At 39.4% G+C, this 18,454-nt stretch overlaps 1 protein-coding gene across 5 annotated transcripts in view; it reads right to left on the reverse strand.

Moving 5' to 3' along the window:
- Ica1l (islet cell autoantigen 1 like) overlaps nucleotides 1–18,454 on the reverse strand; it is a 46,988-nt gene continuing 28,534 nt past the window's right edge. For 3 of the 5 annotated variants that reach the window (XM_090354624.1, XM_090354620.1, XM_090354621.1), the window contains 4 exons: nucleotides 17,923–17,963; nucleotides 13,721–13,984; nucleotides 7,802–7,879; nucleotides 1–2,870 (listed from right to left, as the gene is read on the reverse strand). In XM_090354624.1, the coding sequence (XP_090210750.1) occupies nucleotides 2,755–2,870; nucleotides 7,802–7,879; nucleotides 13,721–13,984; nucleotides 17,923–17,963 (499 nt within the window). In that variant the 3' untranslated portion in view covers nucleotides 1–2,754. The remainder of the gene's footprint in view (nucleotides 2,871–7,801; nucleotides 7,880–13,720; nucleotides 13,985–17,922; nucleotides 17,964–18,454) is intronic. The other 2 variants (XM_090354623.1, XM_090354622.1) reach the window with 2 other exon arrangements.

Consider the following 18,454-nt stretch of genomic DNA (forward strand, 5'->3'; position numbering starts at 1 on the left):
TTTAATGCCATCTTGCAATCTTTATTTATAAATAAGGCTCAGAAAAATAGAGCACATTTAATCTTCCTTTGTTTTAATGCTTGAAGCCCTCTACATTTTAGACTATAAATAGTTATTTGAAATATCCACAGCTGAATTACACTTCTATTTCAATGTGTAAATACTAAAACTTACTTTGTTGAAAGTTTGTTTCTAATTTTATCAGACCTATGTTCTACAGTTGCAAAACAAAGACTTCAAAAAGTAACAAACGACACTGATCTTCTGCCCTGTATTCCTGCCTCCTGTCTAGGCAGTTGTAAAACAGCAGGCAGATTAGCTCTGCTGGGGCTTTTCTAACCACCAGTGCATTTTTATCTGGTATAAAAGAAAGTATAAGATCAATGCCTCCCCCCATTGAATATAAAAGGTATCTATTTGAAAGAGCTATTCTTAGACTACTCTTGGTTCAGAATAATTCATTTCTTACTGAATGGATGCTCTGGAGGGAGATGAGCAGCAGTTACTGCTCACCTGTCCTCCCTGTCACCCCTCTGAACTGTACCTACCTTCATTATTACAGGCAGGAAGGCAAATGCTATATTATCAGTGTTGGTTTACTACAGCAAAAGGTCTCTCTGACTATAAAATTACTTTTTGACCTCAAATTACTAATTCTGAGAAAATAAGAATAATTATTCTCCACTTAATAACAATTATTGATGTGCTTTTTAAAAATGGAGTTGTTGGAGTTGAAATAACATGCATTGTGTTGAAAGATGAAAGTAGGAATTGAATTAAGAAAAATCTTATGTGCATTTCAATTTGGAATAATTGTGTTCTTGGGAAATTGAGGGTGGCATGCCTGCTTGGTCCTAGTCTGGGATTCAAGTTTGTAGCCTGAAAGGACCACAATTCATTACAGTATCTTTGTTTATACTTGATAACAAGGACTACTTTTACATGTATGTAAGGGATAAAATTCAAATGACTATGAATTAATGTAGTGAAAGAATCATATTGCCAGGAAAAATGGGACAAACCCAAGATGTAAACATGAAATTTTTGAAACCAAGTTAGGAGCACTAGAATCACTGTAGGCATAGCATTTAGATTGTGATTAATAATAATAATCTAGGTAAAAATCTTGGCAGAACAATGACAGTTTTGCAGTCTGGAAAAGAATTGCATTAAATAAAAAAGTAAACCTTAAGCAATTGTTTCTGGAATGATAATAACAGCCACAAGAAACAAAATAGGAATAATACGTGAAAAATATTAAGGGAAGACTATGAATATATTAACCTTTCCTGTGTTTCCACTTCTCAGATAAGGTCTTTCTGTCCTGTGCCTGTACACCACCACAGTGGGGTATTTTGGGGACGCACATGGCACTTAACATTGTGTTAGGTCAGACTGCACAGATTTTACTACTTCACTGTAGCCTATCCCTTAAAAAAATGCTTACAGTGACATTACAACAGTTCTCTTCTAAGAAAGCCAGTTTTTAACTAGAACCACATAAAAATTGTGTGACCACAACTTCATTTTCTTATGGAATAACAATGGACTAGACGGCAAACTAACACTTGGACTATTGCCTCACAACAGGAAGTATAGAGAAAATAGACAGGAATTGAGTGATTAATGTGTACACTCAGTAGCTCCATTTTAATCAGCGTTCACTAATTTCTGTTAGCCTTTCCTGCAAAACTTCGGCTTTAAACTCTGCAAGGGTAACAGCTTTTGCTTAATAAACAAAGAGTCTCCAGTGTCACCCACAAAAATGGAAAAGTGAAAAAATTAGATACTTCCAATAAGGAAGTCATTTAGGTTTTTCTCTGTGTGAAAATATTCTAACTAAATCATATCAAGAAATAAGGGATTAAGTATACAGATAGGTGGAAGAAAGAGGTGTCTAGCATTGGTCTTTCTCATTCAGGCAGAAGTTTCTTGGCAATTGCAGATAGGGAATGTTTTTCACACATTTCAGGAATAACATAAATGTTGCGTTTTATTGAAGCTACGTGTGATAGCCTGAAAATACTTGCAAAATATCTTGTCATTGTTGAACATTGTAGTTTGTGAAATGGGAAGAATAATTTTTTCCCATTTCTATGGAGGATAGATGTGCAAATTAATCACCCTGCTACTTACCCTGTTAATAATGGTATTAGGAGTGTCCATGATTTCTATGTGGATGAAAGGTAACATTATAGCTTCATTATATTACATTTTAGCTTCCACATGAAGAGGAACAAGTATACGTTTCTCTGATTTCATTAAAACAAACTGAGTTCTCTTATTCTACCTTTCCAACCAAAGACAATGCTGAGCTAGTGCTATTTTCCACAACAGACTCCCCGACCCTGTTTTATCTTAAAAAAAAACAAAAAACACCCCCAAACCACACCTAGTGTACATGCTGTCCTTACCACATACAGAATTCTCAGTCCGCAAGATAATAAATATAAAATACTTTTCAAAGAAATAAAATCATTGACAGAATTATTCCTATTATTTAGACCTAAATCTGGCATCTAAATATTGCCGACTCAGTTATTTAGAAATTTTCCACCTAATGTTAGCATCTACAAGTCCAAAGATATATGTAATCTATTCATATGTGGTCCTTACCATCCGATTACAGTTGGTTGACAGGTATTATAGTCACAAATATCATAGTTTTAAGGTGTGAGTTACAATAGAACCTCCTTCCCACAAAGGCAGTATGTTGTAAAATCGAAGTCTCAAGACCCCTGAAGTGAATATTAGTCACGCATTAAGAAGTTCATCATCTGAGTGTCCAATGGCATCTGGGTTTGAAAGTGGATCCAAGTCTGCAAATAGATTGAACCAGGCTGACATGTCTTGGTTACCATTGTTAGGGGCTATTAAAAAAGAAAAAAGAAACATGGAAGAGTTTCAGTGTTTTGAAGTCATAGTTTGTACCACTTTAATGATTTTGAAAAATGTTTCTTTTTAATAAAACATGTATAATCATTATATCCATTTAACAGCTGATGCAGATACACTGTACTTTGCTGAGGTTCCCATAGTGAAGTACCTGCATGCTACTCTGAGAAAGGATTTGAGTGGAAAGTATGCAATAGTCATCTTAGAAACGTTAATCTTAGGGTAAGTTATAGATGGGTATCTTGTAAAAATCATAAGTAACGTTTGTTAACTCAACATTTGATTTTTATTATGAAAGTGTTACAACAATATTACACATAGGAAAAACATCTTCCTAATCTAAATGTATTAATATACATTGTTATTTAAATTTAGTTGTTTTGTTTGTATTTTCCACATGCTCTTTAGTTTTTTTGTTTTGTTTTTGATTTTTTTTTTGCCAGTCCTGGGGCTTGAACTCAGGGCTTGGGCACTGTCCCCGAGCTTCTTTTGCTCATAATAGCACTCTATCACTTGAGCCACAGTGCTACTTCTAGCGTTTTCTGTTTATGGGATACTGAGGAATCGAAGCCAGGGCTTCATGCATGCTAGGCAAGCATGCTACCACGAAGTTTTTTTTGTTTGGTGCGCTACCACTTGAGCCACAGCTTCACTTTCAGTTAGTTAATTGGAGATAAAAGTCTTATGGGCTTTCCTGCCCAGTCTATGGCCCAAGCTATTATCCTCACATCACAGCTGCCTGAGTAGCTAGGATTACAGGAGGAGTCACTGGCACCCAGCTAAAAAAATTGTAACACACTAATTTATAGAATGCACTGTATTTTAGAACCTTCTCCTCCCCTTCCTGCATGTATTTTATGTACGCATACATTTAATTCATTTTTGAGTCATGGTCTCACTGTGTGGCTCAAGCTAGGCTCCAACTTATAAATCTCTTGTTTCAGCCTCCTCTGTACTGGGCCATTCCCAGTATTACACCTTCTTACTAATCAATCTCTCTCATCTTCTGTAGACAACAGAAAATTTTATGCACTAGTAGCTTTCAGATTTCACTATTGCATATACTGGGCTGGGACTAACAAGTCCTAAACAGACTTTGGGGCCATATAAGGCTAGGCTGTTGAAGCCCTGGTTAAACAGCAGGGTTGGAAATCCAACAACAAGGGTAGAAGGCACAACTCCTGATTCAAGTGAGCCCTCTGTGACAATCTGGTTCATACTTGCCACAGGTGAGAGGAGGCTGGGAAGTGAGAATAGAACTACCTTAGCCTTAAAGATCAAGGCAGAGTGAAAATCTCCTGATGGTTTGTGTCCAGCTCCACATAAGGGCACACTGAGGTAGTGTCAGTGATACCTGCACCATGATACATGATTACAGCTTTTGAGTCATGGACACTTGATGAATTAGTTTAAGTCATTAACAACTTCAACTATTATTAACAGGCTCAGGATTACTATTAATGTTTCTTTTTGCTGAGAGCTAACTTTTCCAAACCCTTGTTTTCTATCCCAGATCAGCCTCTACGATTAAGTAGCATATTTCTCTGTACCTCTGCTTTTTTGTATGGTACAGTTTGAAACTTGACTCCCTCAAAAGCCCTGTGTTAAAGATTTCGTCCTCAGCCCATTGCTATTAAGGAGGGGTAGAACTTGTAGGAGACAGACCCTAGGGAAAGGAAGTCTGATAAATCATGAAGGTCCTGGGAGCCCAGCCCCTTACTATTGCGCTTTGCGTCCTTGCTGCCATGTGATGAACCCACTCCTCTACCATAACACAGCATGATGTAGTATGCTGCCCAGGTTATAATCCTATTATAAATAGGTAAGCACAAACTCAGTTTTTAAAAAGAAAAATAATCTGTGTTATTTAGGGTTGACTATATTCTGAATCTGCCAGTATGAAGCTGTGATTTGCTTATAATTGATAGAGTCTAGCTTTGATCTCAAAGTATTAGAAAAGTAGGATCTCAAGATTGAATATGTACTGATAGATACCAATGAATACGTAGACGGGGACAAAGGAGAATGTTTTTATTTTGCAGAAGAATTACTCATCAATGTATAGAGACTAAAGAAATTTAAAATTCAGTGAAGGAAGAAGATATAGTTGAGTGGTTGAATGCTAGGCAGCCTGTGCATAGTGTTAAGTTTAGTCTCCAGGACAGGGAGGAAGACAAAGGGGAAGGGAGAGAGTCAGAGAGGAAGATGGATGTAGAGCTAGAGATACTGAGATTGAAGAAAAAGAGGAAAGAAGCCCAAATTCAGCAACATAGTAATACATATTTCATGAAAAATTGTCAAAGAGCCAAGCATGATGGACCATTCCTCAGCACTCATCACTTGAGTCTGAAGTAGGAAGACTTTGAGTTTAAGACCAGCTTAAGCTACATCCAAAGATTCCTATCTCAAAAGAAAAACTTAAGTATTATCAGTAAATGCTAAATTAATTGCCAAAACTTCCATAGAAGAAAGCCAGTTAGGACACATATGGTGACTCACACTTATAATCCCGGCTACTCAGGAGGCAAGAGATTGGGTGTATTGTAGTTTAAGGTCAGAATGGGGAAAAAAGTGACACCTTGTTTCACAAAACAAGCTGTGCATTCATCCTAGCTAGAAGGAAGGATCTTGGGTCAGAGGCCCAGCCCAGACGGAATGCAAAACACAAACTAAAGTAAAAAGGAATGGCTGGGGAGAGATGATGTACACAGCTCAAGCTATAGGCACTATGCTAGCTAACAAGCATAAGGCCCTGAACTCAAAACTCTAATGCTTCCACCAGAGAAGCCATTCTTGAGATTATTTTTAGCCAACAAAGGGAAAGAAAAGAGTAGAAACTTTTGTAGTAGAAAAATGGAAAGGGGCTGTGGCTCAAGGGTAGTAGCCTTGAGCTGAAGCGCTCAGGGACAACACCCGGGCCCAGGGCTAGGGTGGTAGCTTTGAGCTGAAGAGCTCAGGCCCAGAGTTCAAGACCCATGATCCACCAAAAAAAAAAAAAAAAGTAGCAGATACCACTTTAAGCTAGTGGTGAAAGTTAATGGTACCAGCAATGGGACAAGACAGACCTCACACATCTGATAAGATTTACTAAGATAGGCCAGGCCAGGCATGGTGGCTCACACCTGTAATCCTAGCTACTCAGGAGTACAGCACCATTCCTGCTAGTTCTGTCTCAATGAATCTGCAAATAATTATGAAAAAATCAGAGAAACTCTACTGAAGGACTAGTCCTCAAAATAAGTGACCTGCTGCATACTGAAAACACTCAATGTTACTTAAAAAAAAAAAGATTAAGGATTACTTAAGAGAGACTTGCCAGCTCAATTCTGGTTTGGTTCCTAGGTTGGGAAAAATGAAAACTAAACTGTTTTCTCCTCTAAAACACATTAGTGAAATAGTGACCAAATCTGAATAAGGTCTGTACGCAGACTGTGTCATCCTATGGCAGTTAATTTTGATCAAAACCTTGTTTTCAGGAAGCTGATACTGAAGAATCTATAGTTATTTTAGTTTAATTTAGTTTTGTTTTTGCCAGTCATGGGCACTATCCTTGACATTTTCTGCTCAAGGCTATCACCCTGCCCCTTGAGCTGCAGAGTCACCTCTGGCATTTTTCATGTATGTTGTACCAAGGTGAAGCATCTATAGTTAAACAGACATTAGGTATATGATATAAACTTTTAATTGGAAGATCTACAAACAAAATAAAGCAAACAGTAAAGTTTGGGAAATCATGGTTACCAAATATGGTAACATTTTAAGAAATCAACATTAGGAGTACATGGTAAAATGATTAATGTAGTAGGCTTTTTGTAAATTGAAATTATTTCAAAATATTGAATTATTGTAGCATTAGCATTTGGAGGTGATCGTGGAGAAGAGTTTCTACAGTCAACACAGGAGCAATTTGAATCCTGTAAATATAACAAGAAAGCATTGACAGGAATCTATACTGATAACTAGAGAAGAAAGGAAGTCTTGAATACTGAGAGCCAATGGAAGGAGTATTTCATATCTCAGTAGGGCTGTTTGAAAATTGTTATCCATAAAACAAAAAAAAAACAGATGTGGTATATGTATTTTTTGGGTGCCAGTTCCCAGGCCCTGGGTGCTGTCCCTGAACTGTTTTGCTCAAGGCTAGTGGTCTACCACTTGAGCCACAGCTCCATTTCCAGCTTTTGTTGTTGTTGATTGGAGATAAGACTTGATGGATTTTCCTGCCCAGGATGTGAACTGTGATCCTCAGATCTCAGCTTCCTGAGACACTATGACTACAGATATGAGCTACCAGTGGCCAGCTTACTTGACCATCTTTTGGTCCTAGGGCTTTAACTCAGGGACTGGACACTCTCCCTGAGCTTTTTTCATAAGGCTAGTGCTCTGTCACTTGAGCTTTAGCTCCACTTCTGGCAGTTTTGGTGCTTAATGAGAAAAGAGTCTCAAGGACTTTCCCGCATAGGCTGGTTTTGAACTGTAGTCATCAGTGTAGCTAGGACTGAGTAGCTAGGATTGAGTCACTAATACCTGGAAAGTTTTCCTTTTAACACAAACTCATTGTTACCAATGTTTTTCTGGACAACATGAGACAAACTATAAAATAATTGTTTTTAAAGTTTATCTGAGCTCATCTGATTTTTTTTTTTTTTGGTTGGTCATAGAGGTTGAATTCAGGGTCTGGGCACTATCCCTGAGCTCTGAGCGTTTTTGCTCAAGGCTAATGCTTAACCACGGCTCCACTTCTGGTTTTTGAGTAATTAATTGGAGATAGGAGTCGCATGAGGCTTTCTTGCCTAGACAGCTCTGAACTGCAATTCTCAGATCTCAACCACTTAGTAGCTAGGTTTACAGGCGTGAACCAACAGGCTGCTGGCTCAACTTATTCTTAATGCAATGGGAAATAACTTACAACGTGCTAATTTCTTTGGACTCTGTGAAAGCACTGGTCGGTTATCTGTGTGCTCTGATTCCTCTTGAGAGACCCAGCCTGGAGGGAAAGAAGAAAAAAATTTCATTAATCAAGTAGGGTATAGGAAATAGCATCAGAAAAGCAAATATGTAAGCACTCCAGTCTGTGCTAGGCTAAAATTTTATGTAAAGTGGTATAAAAAACAGAACTATCTTGGCACCAGGGGTGTAAGCCCTCAGTTACTTGAGAGAATCACTCTTCAAGGCCAATCTGGGCAGAAAAATTCATGAAAGCCCTTCTTAACCAGGAACTGAAATGATGGCCCATCTGTTATCCTAGTTACAGCAAGAAGCCTAAAATTAGATGCTTCACAGCCCAGGCACATGTCTTGGTTAGAAGTAGAACTGTCCAAAAATGATCACTGCAAAAACAAACAAACCACAGCTGGCAGCCTAGCTCACAGGCAGAGGCAGATAGCTTGCATTTTGAAAGTGAGTCCCTAAGATGAAGCTCACCAGCATTAAGGGGAGATATATCTTGTGTTTTTTTGTTTGTTTTTTCCCAGTTGTGGGGTTTGAACTCAGGCCTGGGCACTGTCCTTGGACACTTTTTGCTCAAGGCTAGCACTCTCCCACTTGAGCCACAGTGCCACTTCTGGCCTTTTCTGTGTATGTGGTACTGAGGAATAGAACCCAGGGCTTTGTACATGCTAAGTGAGCACTCTACTAGCACTAGAATACGCTCCGGCCCTTAAGGGGAAAAATATCTGAAATTATGTATTTATCCAATCATCATTGGTACCAGTTAGTGTTAATTAGAAATCCTTACGTTTTTCAAAGTGATTTTGAAAAATATTTTTAAGAATGACTTCAATTCCAAATGATGTGTCCATAAGTCTTAACACAAACTGCAGCAGATTAGTTTCTAGAACTGGGTATATTTTGATAATTCAACAGTTTCTCTTCACTGTAAAAAGTTCAGAAATCCTAAAGGGCCTGAAGTGTGACCTAGTCACTGACCTAGCTAGTGTGAAGCCCTAAGTTAAGACTCCACTACCTTCAGAATACACACACCCAGCATGCTATGTTTTAACTTTCCCCCTCAAACTTATGTTAAAATATTGTTGTTGTGATGGTATGATGCGCTTTAAAGGCAAGTCCTGAGGGCTTGGACCTTTGTGAACGGATTACTGTCATTATCTTGGGAGGATTAGTAGTCACAGGGATGGTTCTGGGTAGAAAGGGTAAGTTTGGGCCCATCTTGTCTTGAGTACTAACTTAGCCTTCTACCTTGCACCATGAAATGATGTGCTAGATTTTGATATCATGCCCTTAGACTTTTCAGCCTTCAGAACTGTCAGCAAAACCTATTTATAAATACCCAGTCTAGGGCCGGGAGTTTGGCCTAGTGGTTAAAGTGTTTGCCTAGCATGCACGAAGACCCGGGTTCGATTCCTCGGTACCACATACATAGAAAAAAGCTGGAAGTGGTGCTGAGGTTCAAGTGGTAGAGCTCTAGCCTTGAGAAAGTCCAAGGACAGTGCTCAGGCCCTGAGCCCAAGCCCAGGACTGGCAAAATAAATAAATAAATAAATAAATAAATACCCAGTCTATATGGTACATTACAGGAAGTTGACTAAGACCTTGGGGTTTCTAGAACATTTGTCTTGTACTCTTAAGGTAGTTCACTGCCCAGCCTACATTAGCAAGAGAAAGGAAAGTGGACCTAAGAATAATAAAGTGGAGGTGGGCACTGATGGTTCACACCTGTAATCCTAGCTACTTAGGAGGCTGAAGTATGGGGATTGAGGTTCAAAGCCAGCCTGAGCAGTAAAGTCTTTTGAAACTCTTGTTTCCCAATTAACCACCAGAAAACTGAAAGTGTGGAATGTTAGCCTTGAGTGAAAGAGCTCAGGGACCACACCCAAAACATGAGTTCAAGACCCACAACCAACAAATACAGAAAAACATAATGAAGTGGAATCTCTTCTGATGGACAGGGGACCAGATTCTGCTCCCTTTACTTATCTATGGCCTCTGATCTTGAACACTGGGCTTTAACTTGTAGATAGGAATATCTTGTCTGTTTGCAGGCTAGGACCAGTAATGAAAATGATTGTTGATACTGAATCAAGTAAAAGAAAAATCCTTGCTGTGAGAGACATGGCAAGACGAGTTAGCACATATGATGGAAAAGCAGTTGGTTTACAAATCATTAGAACTATTGGGCTGTTATTGTGCCAGGCAAAAACCTTGCCATAGCAAGATACTACAATTATCCTAGATAATTATCCTCTTTGTCAATAATCCTGTCCATCCTTTTAGGCTAGTCAATAAATTTTTTATTGTAATTAATAAAAGGGTTACATGATATTTGCCAGATAGTCAATAAATTTTTACCAAGTGGTTATTAACTGATATTTTATTTATTGAGAGAACTCCATGCTCTGTCACAGAATATACAAGATAAATCCCTACAAATCATGCTCTTGTGATACAGTGTAACAGGTTTTTAATGCAAAGTACAGCATGTTAAGACATGGATACAGGTGTGGATGGTTTTTGTTTGTTGTTTTTAATAAAATCTAGGAGATGAGAGACCTGTCTCAGGGAAGATACACTGACTACAGCTATGAAAACAGATACAAGCAACACATGATGGAAGGCCATCTGTAAGAAGCAACTCAAGACTGGCCACCATGGAGAGAGCTCCAGGCTGGGAAGCCTGCACTGAGCCTTGTGTCTGAGCTCCAGTACTGAACAGCAACACGAAGGTGCCTGTACTGATGACGGAAATGGCAAATATTCTGGAGGGAAGGTAGGAGATGAAAGTTTTATCCTGAAATTGAGATTCATTTTTTAAAAGTGTGAGCAGGGGGCCAAGCATGGTGTCTCATGCCTATAATCCTAGCTACTCAGGAGACTGAGATCTGAGTTCAAATCCAAGCCCGGGCACTAAAAAGGGAGAGACTTATCTCCAATTAACCACTAGAAAACCAGAAATGGTGCTGTGGCTCAAGGGGTAGGACTGTAGCCTTGAGCTGAAGAGCTCAGGGACAGTGCCCAGGCTCAGAGGTCAAGCCCCATGATTGACCAAAAAATAAAAACAAAATCTGTGAGCAGGGTGCTTCTTGGAAAAGTCACTCTGGAGGACAGGTAGGGGAGGAGCTGAAGTCTTGTTAGGAACTGTATTACAGCAAAGAGAAACCAAGTGTGGCTCTAAATGGCTCTAGCTGTGAAGCAAAGTTTCAGAAACAGAAGAGATGTGACTTGGTGACTAGCATGGATATGAGGAGCAAAGTGACTCCCCAAGTGTGGTGCTGGAAACAGGACCATGTGCTGAGGTGGGTGTGCCTTCAGGAATACCCTTCAGCTCTCTTTCATGTCCTCCTCTCCTGCTGTTTCACCTAGAAGGCTGCCTGGAGCTAGCTACCCAAGCTACTCTTATCAACTCTGAACTCACAGAATGAAAACAAACCAAATCTTGTTTAATGGAAGAAATGGATCTCCTGATGGGAGGGTAACTTAGCAGGTCAAGGGTGGTAAGCCAGATAACCTAGAAGAGTCAGTGTCATAAGACCATGCAAGTATGGTGGAGATGGCAAGGAAACAGACGTAGTTTTCAATGTGATTGAAGTTGATATTTTTCTAGTTCATTGGTGTGAGTGCAGATTTTGTCTAGTAGTACTACAGTTAAAAATCAATCTAAAAGAATGGCCAAGATTTTGAACTCAGACAATGACAGTTGCTAGCGGGGTTGTGGAGAAAAAGGAACCCTACTACACTGCTGGTGGGAATGTAAACTAGTTCAGCCACTCTGGAAAGCAGTGTGGAGGTTCCTTAAAGAACTGAAAACAGACCTTCCCTATGATCCCGCCATACCACTTCCGGGCATCTATCCTGAACATCATGACCCAGGATATTATAAGGACATTTGCTCAGCTATGTTCATCTCTGCACTATTCACAATAGCCCGGCGATGGAAACAATCCAGATGCCCTACTGCAGATGATTGGATATAGAAAATGTGGTATATATATATACACACAATGGAATTCTATATAGCCAACAGACAAGATAAAATTATGGCATTGCAGGGAAGTGGATGAATCTAGAGCAAATCATGTTGAGTGAGACAAGTCAAGACCTAAGGAACAAAAGGCACATGGTATCCTTAATATATGGCTATTAAATCCAAAGAGTACAAGAGCGAGGACTCAATAACTGCATACCCAAAGCTATGGACATGGTAATGGAAATATAAACATAACTATATAGACTTAAAAACCTATGACTCTATAGACATAATGTTTTATTTCATAAATTAATATGTTTCTATGACATACAAATCCTTAGCCTAATTTTGATTAAGTTCTAAATACTAAATCCCAGTGATTATAAATAGAGATTCCCTCTTTGAACACTTGTTTGTTAAACTTGTCATTTAAAATATGACGTAAAAATCAACGTTAATAAATTCTCTAAAAAAAAAAAAAATCAATCTAAGCCTGAGCAGTGGCTTACGCCTGTAATCCTAGTTACTTAGGAGACTGAGATCTGAGGATCAAGGTTCAGAGCCAGCCCAGGCACAAAAGGACCTGAGAATATGGGAAATGGGGCTTGGCTCCAGGGTAGGGCCATAGCTTTATGCTGAAGAACTCAGGGAGAGTGCCCAGGCCCAGTTCAAACCCCATGACCTACACCAAAAAGAAAAAAAAAAAAAAAAGAAAAAAAAATCAATCTCCTTGGGTCAGGAGCGAGGCCTACTGGTGGAGTGCTCACCTTGCATGCATGGAGCCCTAGGTTCTATTCTGCAGTACCACATACACAGAAAAAGCCAGAAGTGATATCTTGTATATACGTGTATTTGGTTATTTGAAATCCAAAGGGAGGGGGGGAAAACAAGATGAGGGGCGGGGGTGGGGGGGAGGGAAATGGGAACCAAGACATGAGAAAGGGTATCAATATATGTGAAGTAATGCACCTTTTATCTGATGAATATAATGTAACCCTTCTATTAATTACAATGAAAATATATGGGAAAAATATATTTGATGCAACAGCAATTGTCACTAGACACTGTTGGAAATGAACTTTACAACTTGGTGGGGAGAGTCGGGGGGAGGGAAACTGGGAGAAAGTGAGGAAAAATATCATTGTTTTACAAGAAATGTGCTTTTTACCTTATTTGTGTAACTGTAACCCATCTGTACATCATCTTTAATATATATATATATATATAAAAGCCAGAAGTGGCACTGTGGCTCAAGTGGCAGAGTGCTAGCTTTGAGCAAAATGTGTCCAAGGACAGTACTCAGGCCCTGAGTCCAGGCCCCAGGACTGGAAAAAAAAAGAAAAAAAAAAATCAACCTCCTTAGTCAGGGTGGCTCACTCCACTCAGGAGGATGAGATCTGAGGGTCGAAGTTCAAAGCCAGCCTGGTGCAAAAGCCTGTGAGATTTTTTTTTTTTTTTTTTTTGCCAGTCCTGGGCTTGGGCTCAGGGTTTGAGCACTATCCTTGGACTTTCTCAAGGCTAGAGCTCTACCACTTGAGCCTCAGCACCACTTCCAGCTTTTTGTTATGTATGTGGGGTACCGAGGAATTGAACCGGGTCTTCATGCATGGTAGGCAAGCACTCTACCACTAGGCCAAACTCCCGGCCCCCAAGCCTGTGAGATTCTTATCTCCAATTAACCACCAGAAAACTAGATGAGGTACTGTGGTTTAAGTGGTACAGCAGTAGCCTTGAGCTGAAGAGCTCAGGGACAGACCTCAGGCCCAGAGTTCAAGACCCACAACTGGCCAAAAAGAAAAAAAAAATCAGTCTCCTTGTTGGTTCTAGCATAACAAGCATACTATTTTTGTTTCCAAAGGGAAATAAAATAAGGCACACGTGTGCAAATGTTTGGTAGACACTTACTGTTGAAAGCTCCAGCAGCACGAAGGCCAAGGTCAAAGAGTTGTGAGGGAAGGAATCCAGAGGAATGAGCAAGAGGCTCAGACCCAGAAGCAGCCTCCCGGGGCATGAGACCAGCACTGGGGCTCCCACAGGAAGTCTGGCATTCTTGGGTAGATTCACTAGTGCTGGAACAAGCAGGGCTTAGGAGGCTGTTCAGAAAGGAGAATTCCTTCTCAAAATCTTCTCTTTCTAATGAATCTGCAGGTACATCTTTTGCTGCTGCTGCTGCTGATGATGATAAAAATTAAAAACAGAAAGGCTATTCTTTTTGAAGAAATAAGATACGTGCTCAATTAGTTTCATTGTTCTTTTGCAGTATTAAAGCACCTTAACCAGCAAGCAAATTGGTTGGAAATTAATTTGACAGTTATTTCCAAGTGGGCAAGATTTAGATCAAAATGGTCACATTTTCCCAATGAGGATATAACAGGAGAACAGTTATAAATATCTGAATTAATTAAACTATCACTTATATAATACAAATGACAAGGAGAAACAATAAGAACTAGAAACAATTTAATAATAGAAATCTTAAATATACCATGTTTGGTAAAAAAAAAAAAAAGTGAAGGGGATAAAAGATGATTAAAGAAAGATTTAAGAGCTTTGAGCAGCATAATCAACAAGGCATTTATACTGAATATACACAAACCTAATACTAGAAATAGACCTTAAACATACGTTTAGAATTCACTAAAATTTTCTTTCTTTTAACATTTTTAAAAATCAGTGATTTTTTTTTGTGCTAGTCCTGGGGCTTGAACTTAGGGTCTGGGTGATGTTTCTGAGCACTTTGTGCTCAAAGCTAGTGCTCAACCACTTGAGCCACAGCAACACTTTCTCAATGAATTCTTAAAGGAGAAAGATACATAATTAATTGCTTTGATGGGAATACAATATGATAAAATGATATAAGAATGAAACCAAAACACAAAAAGCTATTTCACTTATAAATTTTACAACTTTGTTGCCAAATGCATATTCTGAAATACAAATATTTGACGTCATATTTTATGAGATGCTTAAATAGCAGTGAACAGAGGAGGGCACCCTTGAATGTTGAAACAACACAACAGGAAGTATAGCAAACCTAGATTACTGCGCCATCTAGTGTTAAAATAGTAAAAAGCCTTAACAAAGTCAAAGTAAAAGCAAAATGTTAACAGTGATGGAACAGAAACAGAGCCAAATAATGACTAGAATAAGTACCTCATCTTTCAATGTACTAATAACAATATTACATGAAAATCGGAAAAATTGGCTTGTAAACCTCACAACTTAAAAGATCTACCTATCCAAGTATAGGAAAATAGCAGGTGCCAGGCCCCACTGCAGGGAGTGGGAGGGGGCACAAGGAATATTCTCCTAGATAGTTTGAGGGCAGACCACCAAACAAGTCTCTGCAAAATTTTAAAAAGTGAAATCCTAACCACAATGAAATAAAACTAGAAGGCAAGAAGTTTTAGAGACTATCACACAAATATACAATGTATCATAGTCAGACTCACTCCCTCTCTCACCCTTCCCTAGCCAATCTTCCCAATTTAAATTTATTTCAGTAAGTTTCACTGATTGGTATTCACTCATGCAAATAAACTACCATTAAAAAGTAGTTGGGGCCAGGAGTTTGGCCTGCTGGTAGAGTGCTTGCCTAGCATGCACGAAGGCCCAGGTTCGATTCCTTGGTACCACACACATAGAAAAGGCTGGAAGTGGTGCTGAGGGTCAAGTGGTAGAGCTTGAGAAAGTCCAAGGACAGTGCTCAGGCCCTGAGCTCAAATCCAGGACTGGCAAAAAAAAAAAAAAAAAACAGAACAAAACAAAGTAGTTGGGCAGGGCACAGTGGCTCAGACCTGTAACCCTAGCAACTCAGAAAGCTGAGATCTAAGGATCGTGGTTCAAAGCCAGCCAGGGCACTAACAACCATGAGACTCTTATCTCCAATTAACCACTAGAAAACCAGAAGTGGTGCTATCACTCAGGGGGTAGGGTTCTAGCCTTGAGAAAAAAAAAACCCCAAGGACAGTGCTCAGGCCCTGAGCTCAAGCCCCAGGACTAACAATAACAACAACATATCATGTTGATATCATGAAGATGATATATATATATATATTGCCCTATATCATGAAGATGATATAGAAATTTTTATTCTTTGGAAGTCCTTGAATCAATGTCATTTAGTTCATATGATTAAAAAACTTGAAGCTTGCCAGGCTTGGTGGCTCATGCCTATAATCCTAGCTACTCAGGAGGCTGAGATCTGAGGATCCAGGTTCAAAGCCAGCCCAGGCACAAAAGGACCTGAGATTCTTATCTCCAATTAACTATTAGAAAACTGGAAGTAGTGCTGTGGCTCAAGGGGTAGGGTGGTAGCTTTGAGCTGAACAGCTCAGGGACAGTGCCCAGGCCCAGAGTCCAAGCCCCAGGACCAACCAAATAAATAAGTAGTTTACAAAGTATGTGTATACATAGGAAGTAATTTATTCCTCAACAGCAATGTGCCTAAAAAAAAACGAACTAGGAAATAAAAATCTTGAAACAAGTAATAGTGGGAACCCCACATGCCAAAACATATGGAATAGAGCCAAAGTAATGCTAAAGGCAAGTTTATAGTATTTAGTGCCTACATTTTAAAAACCAATAGAAAGGATAGAGGTAGAATGTCTGCCTAACAAGCACAAGGTCAAGCCTCAGCAGGACAAAAAAATGAAAGCTATCAAACACAGTTTCTATATATATCAGTTTCTGTGCATCAAGTAACTAAAACAAAAACAGAATGCAAAATTCATAGATTAAAAGAGCAGAATAGAAATCAATGAAACAGACTAAAACTATAAAATATCAATAAAACAACTGAAGTCACTGGAAAGATTAAAAAAAAAAAAAGACCCAGGCGCCAGTGGCTCGCCCAGTTATCCTAGCTACTCAGGAGGCTGAGATGTGAGGATTGCAGTCCAAAGCCAGCCAATTAAACACCAGAATAGGTTGGAAGTGGAACTGTGGCTTAAATAGTAGAGCATCGGCCTTGAGCAAAATAAGCTCCGGAGTAGTACTTCAGGCCCTGAGTCCAAGCCCAAGGATGGCAAAAAGTGTTTTTGCAAAGTCACCTAGTTGCCATGGTTCATACCTGTGGTCCTAGCTACCTGGGAGGTGAAATTAAGAGGACTGCTCCCAAAGGCCAGTCCAAGGAAAAAGTTTGAGATGCCATCTCAGTCAATAAAATGTCTGTCATCCCAGCTACATAAGGAACATAAATAGAAAGACTGCAGTCCATACCAGCCCAGGCATAAAAGTGAGGCTAGTTAGAAAAGTGACAAAAGAAAAAAGGACTGGAGATGGGCTCTAGTGGTAGAGTGCCTGACTATTAAGTGCAAGACCTTCAGAACAAATCTCAGTAAAACTATATATGTTAACTAAGTATAGAATATGTGTTTAAAAATAAGAATACAAGGGCCGGGAGTTTGGCCTAGTAGTAGAGTGCTTTGCCTAGCATGCATGAAGACCTGAGTTCGATTCCTCAGCACCATATATATAGAAAAAAGCCGAAAGTGGTCCTGAGGCTCAAGTGGTAGAGTTCTAGCCTTGAGGAAATCCAAGGACAGTGCTCAGGCCCTGAGCTCAAGCCCAGGACTGGCAAAAAAAAAAAAAATACAATTTCAGTCTGAGTAAAATCTCAGAAATCTTAATTGAAATCTGATAAATTATTCCTTCATTTAAAAGCACCTACCTTCAAGAAGTCTGTCTAGATCCCTTAAAGAAAGATAATAGGAGTTAGCTGGGGCGTGGTGGCTCATACCTGTAATCCTAGCTACCCAGGAGGATGAGACTGAGGATCACAGTTCAAAGCCAGCCTGGGCACTAAAGATGAGAGACTCTTATCTCCAATTAACCACCAGAAAATTGGAAGTGGCGCTGTGGCTCAAGGGGCAGGGTGGAAGCCTTGAGCTGAAGAGTTCAGGGACAATGCCTAAGCCCAGAGTTCAAGCCCCAGGACAACAACAACAAAAAGATACTAGGAAAGATAATTCAATGTGTATAGAATGTACTTATAAAACAACATTTTTAATTGAATAGATATTAGCACCATCTTTTCAAAAAAGGTATAATAAAAATTTAGCAACTAAAACTGTGAACATTTCAAAATAACAAACCTACCATCTTACCTGATTCTCTCCTGAAGCTTGTTTCTTCAGACAAAACTACCCTAAAGTGAAAACAAGATAATGCATTGATTCTAGTTAAAACATATTTGATGTTCATAGTCCCTATAGAGTTTATATAGTTAAAAAAAATTTAACTCAGAACCCAGCACTGTTGCATCATGTCTATAATCCTAACTCCTCAGGAGGAGGATGTTGTAAAGCCAGCCCTGCAAGAAAGCTCATGAGACTCTTATCTCCAATTAGTCACAGAAAAAGTCAGAAGTGGCACTGTAGCTCAAGAGGCTAGTCTTGAGCAAAAGGAGCCTGAGGACAGCTCCCAGGCCCAGCGTCCAAGCCCTAGCAAAAATAAATAAATAGGGGTCAGAAGTTTGGCCTAGTGATAGAGTGCTTGCCTAGCATGCATGAGGACCGGGGTTCAATTCCTTGGTAACACATACACAGAAAAAGCTAGAAGTACAGGGCACGGTGGCTCATGCCTGTAATCCTAGCTACTCAGGAGGCTGAGATCTGAGGATCAAAGTTCAAAGCCAGC

The sequence above is a fragment of the Megascapheus bottae genome, chromosome 21, assembly GCF_031878675.1.
Source record: "Megascapheus bottae isolate mThoBot1 chromosome 21, mThoBot2.hap1, whole genome shotgun sequence".
Lineage (NCBI taxonomy): Eukaryota > Metazoa > Chordata > Mammalia > Rodentia > Geomyidae > Megascapheus > Megascapheus bottae.